This window comes from Phyllostomus discolor, chromosome 8 (genome assembly GCF_004126475.2).
Source record: "Phyllostomus discolor isolate MPI-MPIP mPhyDis1 chromosome 8, mPhyDis1.pri.v3, whole genome shotgun sequence".
NCBI classification, from domain to species: Eukaryota; Metazoa; Chordata; class Mammalia; order Chiroptera; family Phyllostomidae; genus Phyllostomus; species Phyllostomus discolor.
Genome location: NC_040910.2, coordinates 63,191,184 through 63,207,518, shown reverse-complemented (window position 1 = coordinate 63,207,518; position 16,335 = coordinate 63,191,184). Strand labels below are relative to the sequence as shown.

The window sequence follows — 16,335 nt, the reverse complement described above, 5'->3', positions numbered from 1 at the left end:
CTGTTCCAAATTGGAATTTTAATTAAATTCCAATTAAAAGCCCAAGAGGATTTCTTTCTTTTTGAACTTAATTTAAAATTCATTTAAAACAAACAAGAATGGCCAAGAAATTTTTGAAAAAGAGTAATAATGAAGGTGATTTGCTCTAGTGATTGTGAATATGCTATGAAGCCAGAGTAGAGAGTCTCCTACCTCATCACCCACTCACCCCCTCAGGTTTTCCAGGATGGACAACCCAAACAGTGCATTAGACCTGAACGTGGTTCCTGTATTTAAGAGTGTTAAAGATATTTCATTAACTAGATTGAGTAGGGCCATGTTTTTAAAAAATCTTAATAGATAAGCAAAAATTTTCAGATTTGATGAAATAAATTATTAAAGCAGTAATACAATAGATCCTAAGAGGAAAGGAATTTCAAAGCAACTCCATAGTTTTTGCTTGAGGATATAAAAGAAGTAAAGTGAAAGTGAAGTAGCTTGCCTCAGAAGTTAACTGTAGCTGTGTAACAAACTACAGCCTTTTCTGTTTTCTTCACATGTCTGCTGTTGAGGCCTGACTCCTCCTCTCTGCTCCACCATGTTCAGGGCCTCACATGGCTAGAAGCTAGACCAGTCGGTCTGGCCACTCTCTTTTCAGAAAGCCTCTGCCCTTGGCTAGCATGGACTCCCACACACTTCAGGAGCCGCAAGTTTCCCAGAGAGTGGGTTTCAGGAGCTCTAGGAAGATGCTTAAAGTTTCCCACGACTTAGACTTGGGAGATTCAAGTTACTTCCTCTACCTTCATGCAAATTATTACAGCCAGCTCAGATTCAAGAGGAGACTTAGACTCCACCTCTCAACTGGAAGATATCAGAGAATCTCTAGCTACCTTTAATCTATCACACAAGGAAAAAAATGTTAAGATTTCTTGCCTGCCCTCCTAGCACATTCTTCTTTTTTCCTCATTGGTTTTAGAGAGAGTGGAGAGGAGGGAGAGAAACATCAGTGGAAGAGAGAAGCATCAACTCGTTGCCTCCCATAGGCTCCCAGACCAGGGATCACACACGTCTGCGCCCAATCTGGGGATCAAACCTGTAACCTAGGCATGTGCTCTGGCCAGGAATCAAACCTGCAACCTTTCAGTTATAGGACGACACTCCAGCCAATTGAGCCACGCTGGTCAGGGCTGTAGTGCCTTCTTAATTGCAATTTCTTCCCTTATCTATAACCAAGTCTTCACTCTTCTTCCTCAGAATTTTTTTTGGAAAAATAATACCCAAGAAGGCATTACTCCAGGATCTAGTCCAAAATACAAACATACAATTATTAAGATTCTTATTTACTCATTACAGAACAATGTGTGAGGTCATTAATATTTTTAATAATGTATTATTTTTCCTAATTGTAAAAATAATACATGGTCATTGTGGAAAAATTGGAAAATATGCCCAAAAAAGAAGATGAAGAAATAAGTTAAATGTTATGTCACGTAACTGGGCCCCTGTTTCTGGCCTACTAAAGTCTTGTTCTGTTCTGAATCTGTCCATTGTCGTTTTTCTCCCCACCCGGATTGCCTCCACTTAGCTGGTGATAATGTAGAAAAGAACAGGACCAGCCTTCTAGGTTGACATTTATCCAATAATGAGTGAAAAGCATCAAGTATCTGGAACATGTGCATATAGCAAACTCATCAGAAATCAGAACATCAGTTTTTCCATGAGCTTCATAAGATTTACAGATTGGAAAACTGAGTTACAGATTTTTTTAAATGAAAATTACCCCCCCTAAAGGTTTACTTAGTTTAATTGATAGACAAGTAGGATGTTTTTAGTTCTCCATTCTGACTAGTGATGGCTACAGTAAACATTCTTTTTTTAGACATATTTTTAAAAACGTATTGATTTAAGAGAGAGAAACATCAACTTATTCCATTTATGCATTCATTGGTTTGATTCTTTTTATTTTATTTTATTTTATTTTATTTTTTTAGAGAACAGGGACAGGAGAGAGGGAAAGAAACATCAATATGTGGTTGCCTGTTGCATGCCCCCTGCTGGGGACCTGGCCCACAGCACAGGCATCTGCCCTGACTGGGAATCAAACTAGCAACCCTTTGGTTTGCAGGCCTACACTCAATCCACTGAGCCACACCAGCCAGGGCCATTGGTTGATTCTTGTATGTACCCTAACCAGGGATCAAAACCTCCGCCTTGGCACATGGGGATGGTGCTCCAACCAACTGAGCCACTTGTCCAGGACCAAATAAACATTCTTATAGGTATGTCTTTGGGCAGATGTATGATGGTTTCCTCTAGTCTAGATACCCAGATATGAAATTATTTGGTCAAATTGTGTTTTCTTTAAAAAATGCACCCAGTTGTCTTCCTAAAAGTTTATACAAATTTATATTTCCATCAGCCAATATAAGAATATGTATTTCCCCACATTATCATTAACTCTGTGAGTTAACAGTCTTTTTAATTTTTGCCAAGCTGTTGAGTTTTGTTTTGTTTCTGGTGAGACTGAACACCTTTTTATATGTTTCCAGCTACTTGTGTTTCCCTGCAGGGCATCACTGGTTCAGTCCTCAGGCAGCTTTCACCTGAGTTGTTTCTTTTCTTCTTATTGGTTGTAGAAGTACATTTTGGTATTAGTAATTTGCCATATATACATATATATATTACTTTTAATTTTTTGTCATACAGAAATTTAACTTTATATGGTTGATTTTCTCAATCCTTTTCTAGTGCTTTTCTGCATTTTATACCTGAGATGGCTTTCTTTTCTCAAGATTATAAACCTATTTATCTATGTTTTCTTCTAATCATGTTTAACTTCAGTTTTTAAATTTATCCATCTGGAAGTTATCTCTAAATAACTGGTAGCACAGGAGTAATTTTCAACAGAAGGGAAGCCCACAAGGTGGTCCCCTTGGTCACTAGCTCTCTGCTTGGAAACAATGTGCATATCACGGTACAGGGACCTGGAGTTTAGTCTGAGCCCAGCTGTCCACTGAGCAGAGGAGGTATGACCACAGTGGCAGGCTGTGGGACCAGGTGTCAAGAAGGAGGAAGCAATGCAGAGAGAGGGCCCATGGTCCACATGTGGGTCTCTTTGGGTCCACATGTGGGTCTCTGTGAGTCCACGGGTAAGGGCTTGCTGGCTGTGTGCAGGGATGCACTATTCAAAGTTTACCAGATAGCCTGAAATCAGGTTGCAGATACTGAAATTGGGTAGGTGCAGATGGCTGCCCTGGGCAAGGAATGAGCACTGAATCCATGTCCAGAGAAGGCTGAATGGGCAGCATTAGCTAAGATTCTAAGTGAACAGATTTATATGTGCATGTGCTCTGTATTTTTTCTCACCATATCAAAGTAAGTTTGGTCCTTCCAGGATTCTCCCTACACATGCTGAATCGTAATGAAAAATGAGCTGCTTTTATCCTCTATGATCTTCACATTGTTATGTTGCCCCTAAATAAAAAACTGGGTCTATTTCCACAGCAGCGACTATAAAGAACCAGCAAGAAAAGCTCCAGAGGTCCTGGGAGTGAGCATGTTTAGGTCACACTGTGCCCATGACAGTGACTTCCCAGGGAGTGAACCGGCTGCATTTTCTAAGTAGTCTCCTGCCTTCTTCCCAGAAGCTTTTCTTTTTTCTTTTTAACTTTTTAAAAAACCTTTGCATTCAGTGCACACAGAGTCAACCTGTTCATAGAATCTGATGGAATAACCCAGCAAGCCTCAGAGGAATGGAAGAGGTGGTAGGAACGAGGTCAGACCGTTGCAGAGTCCAGCAGAGGTCTCCGTGCAGTGCAGCACTGGACGCAGTTCATTGTGCACCCTGCAGCTCTCTCCCCAGCGCTTAATGTTTCACCAGATGTTGGTGTTGCCAGGCAACAAAAGCAAATGAAATGGACTTTCTAGAAGCAAACATTGTGGATGGTTGGGTTTTGCTTTGCTCCGTCCCACGGTCTTAGTTGAGAATGCTACTTCTGCATTCACCCCTTAGAGCTTTATTTGTTTACAGTCTCGGCCTTTCCAAGAGAATATTTTTAGATGTTCGCTAGAGTTGGGGCCTTTAGCTTCCCATGGACTCTCCAAGGTATTCACTTGTGTCAAATTCTGCACCAAGGAGGACAAAATTCTTTCTTACAAAATTTTCTTCTAAGTGTTTCTAGATACTTAACCTATTTTTGAGATGCCTGGAATGTTACCTTTTTTATTTCTAAGACTTCCTTCCCCCAGAACGTTCTCTCACTCAGAAATATCTCAAGTATTTATATCCTAGAGAAAGTTAAAGATCATTTTCAATGAGTAATCACCATCTCCCTCGGGAAAATAATTGGCAAGTTCCTTTTCACTGTTCCTCTGCTTTTTCTTCCAAGGAAATCTTGTGCATGAATTCCATAATGTCTTCACTCTTTTTAACAGCCGCAGTTCAGTCCCTTGACACAATCAGGGTCTGTCAGTCAGTCTGTCTATCTCTTTTCTGCTTTCCCTCTTCCGTTCTTCTCCCTCTCTTTCTTTTCTTCCTTCATCCCTCTTTCTTTCTTTCTCCCCCCTCTGTTTCTTTCTTTCTTTCAACATGCAAGTGCGCAGCTCACTGAAATTTCAGAAAGTGAATAGACGGCTGCAATCAGCACCCAGGTTTAGAAACACAGCATTGTCAGCACCCAGAATCCTCCTGCCCCTTTCTTGGTGTGAACCTCCAGTCCAGGAAAATGATGGTCCTGGTCAGTTTCATTCAGGAAAATAACTGGAGATATGTCCTGTAGAATGCTTTGTTGGCCATATTTCACTTTCCTCTAAGTTATTCCCTTGATGAGCCCCTAAGATTCAGCTGAATGATAACTAGGAAAAGAAGGATATCGTATTAACACCCTCGAGGGGGGTTTGTGTTTCTCACCTTCATTTTTGTCCTGTGTCAGAAGCTGCAGCTATGAGCATGGAGGACTGTTGCCCACCAGCTCAGTGAGACGACCCCACACATTAGCATGTGAGCACCATCCTGCCATGGTTTCCTTTACCTCTCTGGTCATCGTGGTGTTGTTACTGGACAGGGGCCTGGCCAGCAGTGGGTCTGCCGAGGCCAGCTGTAGTGTGTAGGTTCTTGACTTCGTGTCAGAAAGATTTCTCAACACAAGTCCAGGTGACTATGAGGATACAGTTATTAAAGCTGGAGATAGTGAAACAAGGAAGGACTTAGCATAGAAGAAGCAACAGGGGAGCCCAGGCAGGGCTGGCTGAGCTCCTTGGGAAGCCAGAGAAAAGAGGGCCTTGGGGACAGGTTCAGGGGATCAGCCTGAGACAAGCCACTGCTGCCCACTGCCTTAGAGTTTAGGAGATACGTGCCTGTGAGCAAAGAAGTCTAGGGCTTGGGGGTGGGGAAGGGGTGTTGGAGAAGAAGGGAAAGGAAATAGCATGGTGCTGGCTGCTCCCCAGAAGGAGAACACACACACTGACTCCTTTGTCTTGAGCCTTTTATCCCCTTGCAAGCAGGAATTATAGGGGAGGTCTCAGGGGAGGATTTCAGTAGAACATTCATCACTTCTCCAGGTGTGTCCTTTTAGGGTCCTGGCCTCCACTGATAGGTCAGGGACTAGGCAGGGGTCGTCAGTCATGGCATCTGGTCCTAGTGTTGCCCACCTGATTTTGCTGCTTTTCTGGGCCTGGAGCTGAAACACAACTGAGGACTAGATGTTGTTTCCAGGGAGGAGAGGCATGGAGGGGGAGATTGCCCTGGGGCTGAGGTCCTTGCTTTCTCAGTTTTGCCCCTGCCAGACACTGGGGACCTTCTGCCCTGATGATATCTACCCTGGCTGTGAATTACTCAGCCATTGTGTTCAGCTGTCTGTCTCAGTTTCCCTAGTCCACTGGCCAAGGAATTTCAGGGTCTTCTTACAGTCCTGTCTCAGTGGGACTGGATCGTAGCCCACATTGCTGGGACCCGCACACCCAACCTGGATGCTTTTCCAGTCCAGGGAAACCAGCCTCCCTGTACATGGGTAGACAGCACTGGGCTGCTGTTCACACTCCTGAACTGCCACATGGCCCTGTCTGCAGGACCTCCTGGGAAAATTGCTGGCCCCGATGAAGCCCAGGTTTCTTTAATACTTGCAGCCCCTTCCCTTGTTCAGTGGCTGTCTACTGCCATTTGTGGCTCCCCATATCTTCCCTGGATCTGCTGCTGAGAGTCCATAGCACCACTCAGGCTCCGGCTGGAGAGGTGCACAGATAAGCAGTAATGACATGAAAGGAAGATCTGATAAAGCAGGAGTCAACTCACCTCCTTACTGACTCCTGTGTGAAAAACACGAGCAGTGTAAACCTGTGCTGCCTCCCCAGCTCCTCTTTCGCTCCAGTGCACCTCCCAGCTCCTGGATGGAGCCTAGTGAGCAGTAACAAACCACTTTATCATAATGATAGCAGCAAAAGCAACCACTGAGGCTTGTACAGTGCTTTGCAAGTTGGTCTTCATCATCTTATGTGAGGTATCTTAAATATACACACATTTCAATTGTTCAGCCAGCTGTGTTGCATTGGGAATTACTGATACTCCCATGTTCAAATAGGATTATGAACACTTTCTTTTTTTTTTTTTTAAGATTCTATTTATTTATTTTTAGAGAGGAAAGGGAGGGAGAAAGAGAGAGAGAGAGACATCAATGTGCAGTTGCTGGGGGTCATGGCCTGCAACCCAGGCATGTGCCCTGACTGGGAATCGAACCTGTGACACTTTGGTTCACAGCCCGCGCTCAATCAATCCACTGAGCTATGCCAGCCAGGGTGGATTATGGACACTTTCAAATGACACCCAGGGAACTAGAATTGGGATTGCTCCACTCAGAAGTAAGAAGGGTACATTTTTTATTTGATAGCGATATGTTCTTGGAATGACTATAATATTACAAATTATAGCTGGCTGCCTTCCATCTCTACCAGTGTCTGAACAATTTAAAGTCTGAAACGTGGTGAATGCAGGTTACATGGAAGAGAGGCATTTCCTGCCCTAGATGTTAGATTTGATGACCAAAGTAGCTTGGGAGTGTCTCTTTGTTCTTACATAGCTTTGCTTGGTCTCACTGCAGATGCGAGTCTGCACTGCAGTGTGTCTGTCCTGATGTGTTGGGCTCTCTGAGTCTTCTGAGCTCTCCTCAGCTTGTAGGTCATTTTGATTGATCTTTTCAACCCTGGCTTTCATCTCACCAGATTTTATATCTGAGACAGTAGTTTTAGCCTATTACTCATTTATACTTACAGATCAAAAACTATTCTTAAGTGGCAGTTAACTAAAATATTGGACTCTCCTTAGGGTCCTTTTGGCCTCTTAAAGTGCCTCTAAAAATTGTGCAAGTAAAAAAATGATGTCTTGTATCCTACATAGTGCAAGAGATACATGTATAAAGTGTTTTCAACTTTAGAAAAAGAAAGATTTATCAAGCACTATAAGCTTTAGGTATAAATCTGTGAAGGAATGAAGGCAAGGGGGAAGAGGAAGAGAGAGAGAGAAGAAAGAAGGAAGGAAGGACACTTTTCAAGTTTGACAGGACTGGACCTTAATCCTGACTCTCATACCACCACTGTTTCTTTTTGCTTCAGCTTCCTCACCCACAAGCTAGGTACAACACCACTTCTCTGTGCAGTTCTAGAATTAAATGAGAAAATGCACAGTATCAAAGCCACAGCATTGATACTCAACAAATGTCACTTCCTGTATTACCAGCACCATTTAAGGGAGAGTTACTTAAGGGACCTTGATCTTGTCCCTGGAGCACTTGGCTTCCTGTCTAAAGTGTGGCCTTCCTCTTGGGCATGGCATTGCCTGTGCCTGCGTTGCCTTTCAGAAGAATGCTGTCTGGTTGGGGCCGGGCCTGTCCATGCAGGTGCCCAGTCACCATGAGTGGTAACCAGATATAAAGTCTGGCTCTCCTTCCCGAAAATCACAGGCACTATAGGTCTGGATGGGTTTGGAAATGGGTTCGGTCTCTTAAGAGCAGCAGCGCCAATTCCCTTGGCAGCCTGGCCTGCTTCCTGCACCCCCAACCCAGGCTCTGCTGTCCACAGCGTCTGGTTCCAGTGCTTGGGACTGCGAACAAACTGGGCATGTTGTAGCCCCCACCTGGTACTTCCTCTGCTTTTTTAAACATACAAACCTCTTCAGAAACTAGAAAATGAAAGTGTTCCCCATTTCCAAAGCAGCCTCCAGGCCTCATCAAATAGCTGTTGGACCAAAAGAGACTTTTGAAGCCAAAATTCCAGATGATCAGCTTACTAGGAAGCCCAGCTCTTATACATTCACTCTGAAACTGAGCCAGTCCCCTTCCAACAAGGTCATTCTCAGGTTTTTATGTAACACAGATGCTTAGCAACTCTTAAAATTTGGTTGTGCTTGAGTCATGAAAACTGTATGAAGGGACGTTGTTACAGTTGTATGTCTCTTCCTGCCAGGTAGCCTCCCCTGGGTAAATGTGGTTGCAGCAGGTTAGAGAACAGGGCACATTACTGCAAGCAGGTGCTTTAGGGAGATTCTGTGGTCCACAGGATCATCCTGAACCCAGGTGGAAGCGAGAAGAGGTTTGATAACAAAGACCCTAATGCCCATGGGGCCTGGCTTCTTGGCGTGTCTGTGTTTCAGGTGAGTGGTGTGTGCAACGTGCAGCACCACCCCCTCTGGCCTCAGTTTCTTTACTGTAAGCTGGAGCTTTTGACTTCATCTTTCTGGGCCATAATAGCTCAAACTGATGCTGAGGAAGCCTAGATAAAAAGCTCATACAAGATTAGAGGCTATTTGCTTCTAAAACCCTCAGGAAACCTCACAGGAAACACATTGTATCACATTTCTTATTTCACATTTCCGTCTGCAGTTTACACACACACACTCAGGGAATTCTATAACGCCTCCCCCGAACCCGCTTGCAGCTGAGCCTTATGCCCTGCTCCTCTTCACACTTCCTTCCGCCCGTGGCTTCTGGTACAGATGCCTCCCCCCCTTTTCAGGGCAGTGAGCATTATACCGAGGAGTGCTGCATGTGGCTTGGGCGCAAGGAGGGAGAAGCAGTCAGTGTCCACTGCTCCAGAAAGGACATGCCGTTCACCACCTCTCTGCACCTTGCCTGGCTTTGCCAGTTTCCTGCTTCCCAGGATGGGGTGTCCGGAGGAGGAGGAAGACCTCACTGCCTCCCAGTGCCCAGTGGCTGTGGAGAGAGTAGAGAAGGAGCCCCACACTTTCCCATGTCCTCTGACCAGACCAGAGGGGCTCCGACTCAGCCCTAAGTGGGTGTCACTTCTGCAGGCCCCACCTGGCCCTGCCCAGACTGTGTCAGTGCATTTACACAGCCACGATGGCACCCTGCCTGACTATTAAAGAGTTAGTGGGCTTTGGAACTGACGTTTCATTTGGGACATTATCATTTGGGACAAGCTCTGTGAATCAGGGAAGAAACTCCTGCTGGGATAAGCCTAGTCAGGGAGAAAGAAGCAGGAGGGGCAGGTGTGCAGATGTGAGAGGGGGAGGTACACTAGAGCCACAGGGAGCCCAAGGCACTGGCAGGATCCGCCGTCGCCATAGGCTGCCATATAAAGTTGGACGTGGGTTTCTTCCTCATGATTTACCAAGTAGCTTCCAGCGTCCCTGCCTGTCCCAAAGGGACAGCTCCTTTCCCCCAGTGACCCTCATGACCCCAGTGTTAGGGGTGCCAGCAGGGTTTTCTCCTGCTGAGAAGCCTTCACACTGTGGACAGAAGACGGAGGTCAAGGGGCAAACCATGAGAACGGCCCCGTAGGTTTTCATGATCTTTTTGTTTTGTCTTGGTCCAACTGTTGTTGATTGGCGCTGTACCTGATGATGATGGTGGTTATGATGATGGTGATGATGATGAGTCTTCCTTGGTCATATAAGGCTGGGAAATCCTAGACAGAGCTTATCAGGTGGGTTAATTTGAGAATAAGGCTCCCAGAGCCTTTAATATACCAGCCAGAAATTCCTTAGTGTTTTGAGATTTAAAGCCCCCTTTTCAAGATTTGGGCAACACCAGGCTGTTCCTGGTTCCAAAATTAAATGTACTCCCTGCAGACTTGAGTAGTTTCCTGTCTTGCGTTACAGCAAGCCCGAAGATGGATACCCATTTTCCCACAGTCTCATTCCTATTCTGTTACTGTGCACAATGGATAATTAACACTGCTTTCCCCCCCACAGAACATTGACATTACCAATTTCAGCAGCAGCTGGAGTGACGGCTTGGCCTTCTGTGCTCTCCTGCATACCTACCTGCCCGCTCACATCCCGTACCAGGAGCTGAACAGCCAGGAGAAAGTGAGTCCCTGCCCGTCACCCTGAGTGTTCTCCAGAACTCGTCTTGGTGGGGTGGGGATTAGAGACAGAAAGTAGAAATGAGGATGTTGGTACCGGGTACAGATAACTGCTGAGTGTGCGGCTGTACTACAGGGCCCCACCCTCAGTAAATGCTTCTCAGGGTCACTTCTCAACAGAGACCTTTGTTACCTAGGAAAACATAGCGAAGACCCACTTACATGGCCACTGAGAAGTTCCTGTCACTCGTTTTCCAGAGAAAGTCCTAATGGAATCTGACCTTCATGGTATGGAGACCTTGGCCCCCTTTTTCCAAAGTCTTCAAAGAACCAACAAACATCACGAAAGAGTTCCCTGCTCAAATACACTTGGGAAACAGTACTTTCTGTCATGCTTTTAGAGATTGGCTGTGCTCGTTGGTGCAGTCGGGGCTTCAGGTCCTTCATTAAAGACCCTGTGTGGCCCCATCTGCCCTGGCATAGATCACATCTACCAAGCCTTCTTTTTTGAAGTACCGGCAACAGGAGTTGGCAGACCTGTCCTGTTAAGGGCGAAATGGTGTACTCTGTGGGTCTGTGGGGCTCGGTTATGGCTCAGGTCTACCATTGGAGTGCCCAAGTCATCATGGGCAATGTGGGCAGGCTGTGTTGCAAATAAAACTTTGTTTATAATAACAGGCTGCAGGCCAGATGCAGCCCACAGGCTCAATTGTCAAAACACCAACCTGGAACGCCCTAAAGAATCCTGTTGCACAGTGTGCTTCGGAAAACGCTTGGTGGTCTCTGCACTCATTCATCCAATGCGCATTTCCTGCTGAGCTTCATGAGCAGTAATACAGACAGCAGGGAGCAATGCAGACGTATTCTCCACCCTCATGAGACAGTCAATCAGCAAGTGAGAAACCTGTAAGGAACATGATAAACACACTTATAAACCATGGGAGGGCCATGAGACAGTGCAGTAACAGTGAACAGTGGGAGGATGATTCAGATGAGGAGCCTGAGGAGGTCTTCCTGAGGAGACATGACTTCACCTGAGTCTAAAGAAAGAACATGAAGGGCCCAGCAGTGCTTAGAGCTAAGGGGAGCTTTCCAGGGTTGGAAAGCACAGAGCAAGAAGACACCTTGATGCAGTCCAGGCCACAGAGGCAGGCCAGCTGCCTGAGGTGCATGAGGGCGGGCAGGGTGTAGGTAGACTAGAGCCTGCAGGGCTCCTGGGTGTCACTCTGCTGATAGAAGTTAGCATTTTGCTCCAGGTACTATGGGAAGTCGTTGAAGGAGTCCAGTCTATGAAGAGACACTATTCCTGTTTTTCAAAGATCTCTGGCTGTTTTGTGAAACAAAATGAATTGGAAAGAAAACAAAATTGAAACAAGCTACCAGTTGGGCAGCTATTTGGAGTGGTCACTGTGAGAACTTGGTTTCTCCAGCTTCACCCATTAGCTGGGGTGGTGGTTTTACAGCAGGTCTATCTGTGGCCCACTGTAGTGTGCGGGCTCTTGACTTCATGTAGGAAAGATTTCACAACATGAGTCCAGGTAACTATGAGGGTACGGTTATTAAAGCCAAGCACAGTGAAACAAGGAAGGGCTTGGTATAGAAGAAGCAACAGGAGAGCCTAGGCTGGGCTGCCTGAGCTCACTGGGAAGTCAGAGAAAAGGGGCCCTGGGAAGAGCTTCAGGGGGTCAGCCTTGGTTGAGCTGCTGCTGCTCATTGTTCTAGAGTTTGGGAGACAGACAGGTGTGCCTGTGAAGAAAGAAGTGGGGAAAGGAGAAGGAAAGTGAAATGGCACCGCTGCTCCCCATAGAGAACACATGCGTGCTGGGTCCTTTGTCTTGAGGCTTTTATTTCTCTCTCACAGGCGGGAATTTTAGGGGAGGTCTCAGCAGAACATTCATCAGTTTTCTAGGTGGGACCTTTTAGGGTCCTGGTCTCCACTGATTGGTCAGTGCCAGGGCAGGAGGTTGTTAGTTATTGAATAGGTTCTGGCATCGCTCACCTGGTTTTGCGGCTTTTCTGGGCCTGGATCTGAAACACAACTGAGGTTGTGTTTCAACCTAGATGTTGTCTCCAGGGAGGAGAGGCCTGGGGAAGAAAGGTTACCCTGGGGCTGAGGTCCTCATTTTCCCCATTTTGCCCCCTGCCGTGCACTCAGGGGCCTTCCTCCCATGACTGTCTGCACCTGGCTGTGAATTGCTTGGCCATGCTGTGTTCAGCTCTCGTCTCAGTTTCCCTAGTCCACTGGCCAAGGAATTTTCCTGTCTTCTCACTACCCTGTCTCAGTGGCAATGTGTATAGGAAGATATTCGAAATATGTCTTGGAAATAGAGTCAGCTGGACTTAGTGACTGAGTGGTTGTAGGGGAGGGTCCGAGGAAAGAGTCAACAGTGACTGCAGGTGTCTGTCTTGACAGGACCATTTTCTGAGATGGAGAAGGAATAGGTAGATATCTTTAAAAGTTCTATTTTGATTATCCCACATTAAAATAAATAGTCCAAAGAATGGATATGGCACTGATGGTGAGAATAACTAAACAAAGGGATTTAATTTTTTAGAGTGTGTGTTAGGATTCTCCAGAGAAACAGGAATTGCTTCACAAAATTGCGGAGACAGAGAAATTCAAAATGTGCAGGACAGGTTGGCAGTCTGGAGACACAGGAAAGAACCAATGCTGCAGTTCGAGTGTGAAGGCAGTCTGCTGCCGAATTCCCTCTTCTGAGGGAGCGATCCATCTTTTTTATTAAGGCTGTGAACTGATGAAATGAGACTCACCCACATTATGGAGGGTATTTTGCTCTACCCAAAGTCTACTATTGTAAACATCAATCTCATTTTTAAAATACCTTCACAGATTGTGTCTCAGCCTTTGGGCTAAGACCAAGTATAGTATCTGTTCTTATCAATTTAAAAATACCTTCACAGAAACATCTAGAATAATGTGTGGCCAAATAGCTGGATACCGTGGCCTAGCCAAGTTGACACAGAAAATTAACCATCACAGCATATTAAAATTTCACAGCACTTTTCTATGTGGGTTATTAAACATTTGGAAAACAACAAATGAATTCTGTTTTGAACTGTGTTAAGATGTCCATGAGGTGTACAGGCAGCAAGGTCAGGCAAGCAATTGGATAGCAAATTGGGAGTTCAAAGGGAACTCAGAGCTGGAAAGACAGATTTGGGGTCTTCAGTGACTAGATCCACACTACCTGAACTTCATGAAATGGTGGAAACGTTCTGTATCTGTGCTGTCTAGTCTGGTCACTACTGGCCACATGGACTCTTGAGCACATAGAATGTGGCAAGTGTGACTGAAGTTTTGAATTTTTTATTTTGGTTACTTTTCATTTAAATAGCCATATGGCTACTATATTGGACAGGATAGACATAAGCAGTATTTAAAGCCTTGAGACAGAATGCACCAAACCTCTAATCATGCAGTTGGTTCCCCTGGCCACCACCCCATCCTGCAGTTTTCTAGGGGTTTTCCAAAAGACACCTGCCTCACCTTGATCGCTCTGAAGTCATCCCTGAAGACAAAACCCAAGTGTTATAACAAAAGATGCCCCTGTGGCTCTAATATAAGAATTTACAAGGGCTTTAGGGGCTCCGTGCCAGGAACAGTGGACAAAGACCAAATAAGATTTCTTATAATAAATCACAGTACCACAGAGGCATAAAGAAAAGACCAAGGAAGAAACCCTGAAGATTCCAGTGCTCGTTTCAGTGGAAGGTTTGACCCAGCAAAGAGAGGCAGGAAGGAGCAGCCAGCCCAAGCCCCCAGTGACCTTGGCCTTCCTCTCCTTCCTGCCCATTCCACTCTTCGGTCTCTGCCATTTCCATCTGACATTACCAAGGTAATTGAGTAAACAATGGGCATAAAACAATTCAAAATAATCAGAAGACCTTACTAAAACTAGTAAGTGTAAGTCTCTGCACTGATACACACCCTGTCTAAAACAGGTGTCTTTATGAGAGTGTGAAGTATCTGTCTACAGTCATGCAAATACACCTGGGCTCTTTGTCCTTCAGTCAATAAGGATCTGTTGGAAAATAATGAGCCTAAAATGTTTGTTTTTACACTTTGAAGTTGTGAGCATGCTATCCGAGTACTAAAGCTGCACCGTCCTGCTCTGCATGCCCAGTGATCCCTGCACACCATGCACAGCCAGCTTCCAGGGACCTGCTGCAGCCATGGAAATGTTCTATTAACACAAACAGACCACACAGTTTACTCACTTCCCATTGTCCTCATGGTACCAGCAGGGTTGAAATTCTTCTCCATTATCAGTAATGTTGTCATCAGGGAGCACCTAAGTCAGATTGTGAGTCTGTGAAGAGGTGAAGGAGTCAGCTCCAGATCGCTGGAATTTCCATTTTCAGGCATCTATGGCTTCACAGCCTCCTTGTTAGCTGGAGTTGGGTCTATGTCCTAGAGCCTTGGACTCTGTCTGCTGGTTACCACCTGCTCCCACCCTACCCTGAATGCCCCCCTCCCCACCCCCAGGGAGCACCTGCTTCCTGCACGCCCCTGTGTAGTTGCACTCAGGTGGAATGAATCTTCACCATTGCCTGATGTATGATGAGCATGCTTGAGCAACGCTTCCAGTCAGTGTGCTGAGAGAAACTCATACATGTCAGAGTCACAGATGAAGGTTTTCAGAATGGCATGTAAGCAGTGTCATATGGAGCTTGTGCAAGAGGCAGCACAAGGTGATCTACCCCGAGAAGAGAGGGTGAAGGAGGGCAGCTCTTCCTGAAAGAGGCACACATGAGGTCTGTTTTAAGGGGAACAAGGTAATTTGAGGGAAATGCACCCCTTTGCCATTGTTAGGGTGAGTGATGCCTAGCCCCTGCCTCAAGAGCCTTGTTCTGGCAAGATCTCAGTGTGGGGCGGGGTACCAATACATCAAACAGGGCACCAAAAAAAGAGGCCCATGTTCCATGTAAACACCCACTCAAGTCAAAATCTAAAAATTGCATGATGCAGCCCAGAAAGTTCAGAAATCATGATCTCTTCCTATCACTATCGACATAATTAAACCAAGTGAGATTGACATCAGTATTAAGTGGGGAATCTCTGGAACTAACAAGGATATCTTCTAAGACACTAAAGAGATACACAGTCAGAGGTTGTAAGTTATAGTCAGTGGAAATTTTGGGCATTTTTCAGTAAAAAGATTTATCTGTCATCCTGTGAAACTTCCGCTCACTCACACTAAACAGGTTCAGGTGGTAGAATGAACTGTGCTTGGGGCAGTGTCTGAAATGAAATGCTGAGAAGTTCTGGACTTGGGATTCCTACTCCCAGCAGGTGCAGGTGAGATCCGTGCTGGCCAGGCCAGTGGCCAAGTTCTGAAACCATGGGTTGGGGACTTTCACAGTTTTAGAGCCTGGGAGGTTCCAGGCCTGCGCTTGTCCCCCAACCAGTACACCCCTGCCTGGCTGCCACAGGCACTGTAACCGGAAAAGACACCGGCGTCCGGGCTGCCTGTCACTACCAAATCCAATAAGCAATGACAGCGATTGAATCTTTTGTGGGCACTTTATTCAGATGGCTGGTGACCTAAGATGGTGGGTTTGTACCCTAACAAACCATCTTCCCCCTTTCTTTCCTGGCCAGATCTTTTTATAAGGGGGTAGGGAAGGACAAACAATGTGCAGTGAGGGCTTTGAGATTCAGCAGCTGCAACATTCCTGTCCTGGGCAGTTAGCTGTCTCTAAGGGGGAGGAGTGGCCACCTGCTTCTTCTTGGTATGGATGTCTCTAGGCGGTAATCTCTAGCCAGTGCCCCAGGAGGTCGGCTGCTTTTCCCAGGAGTCAGGATGGGCCTTATCTGTAGTTTCTGAAACGAAAGCTTAACATACACATTACCTGCTGGATTTGTGGCTATTTACCTTAAGCTAAAATTTTCCAAGTCTTAAACCCCCTATCAGCACCACTGCAGATGCTGAGGACAGGAGACCATCTGTGCTGTGCTTCCTGTGCTTCGCTGCTCTCTCTCCCGGCAGTGGCCTCCTCCTCCCGCCAGCCTCCTCACAGGGA

The 16,335-nt window shown here is 45.8% G+C and overlaps 1 protein-coding gene and 1 non-coding gene across 6 annotated transcripts in view; both read left to right on the top strand.

Moving 5' to 3' along the window:
• The window catches only part of SPECC1 (sperm antigen with calponin homology and coiled-coil domains 1), a 258,495-nt gene that overhangs the window by 226,392 nt on the left and 15,768 nt on the right, over nt 1–16,335 (top strand). For 4 of the 5 annotated variants that reach the window (XM_036032942.1, XM_028534280.2, XM_028534281.1 and 1 more), the window contains one exon: nt 10,178–10,294. In XM_036032942.1, coding sequence (XP_035888835.1) covers nt 10,178–10,294 — 117 coding nt within the window. Of the gene's footprint in view, nt 1–10,177; nt 10,299–16,335 lie in introns of all 5 variants that reach the window. The other variant, XM_036032943.1, reaches the window with a different exon arrangement.
• On the top strand, nt 13,142–13,334 carry LOC114515421. Its single transcript, XR_003686175.1, has one exon. It is a non-coding gene; the product is annotated as a U2 spliceosomal RNA (small nuclear RNA).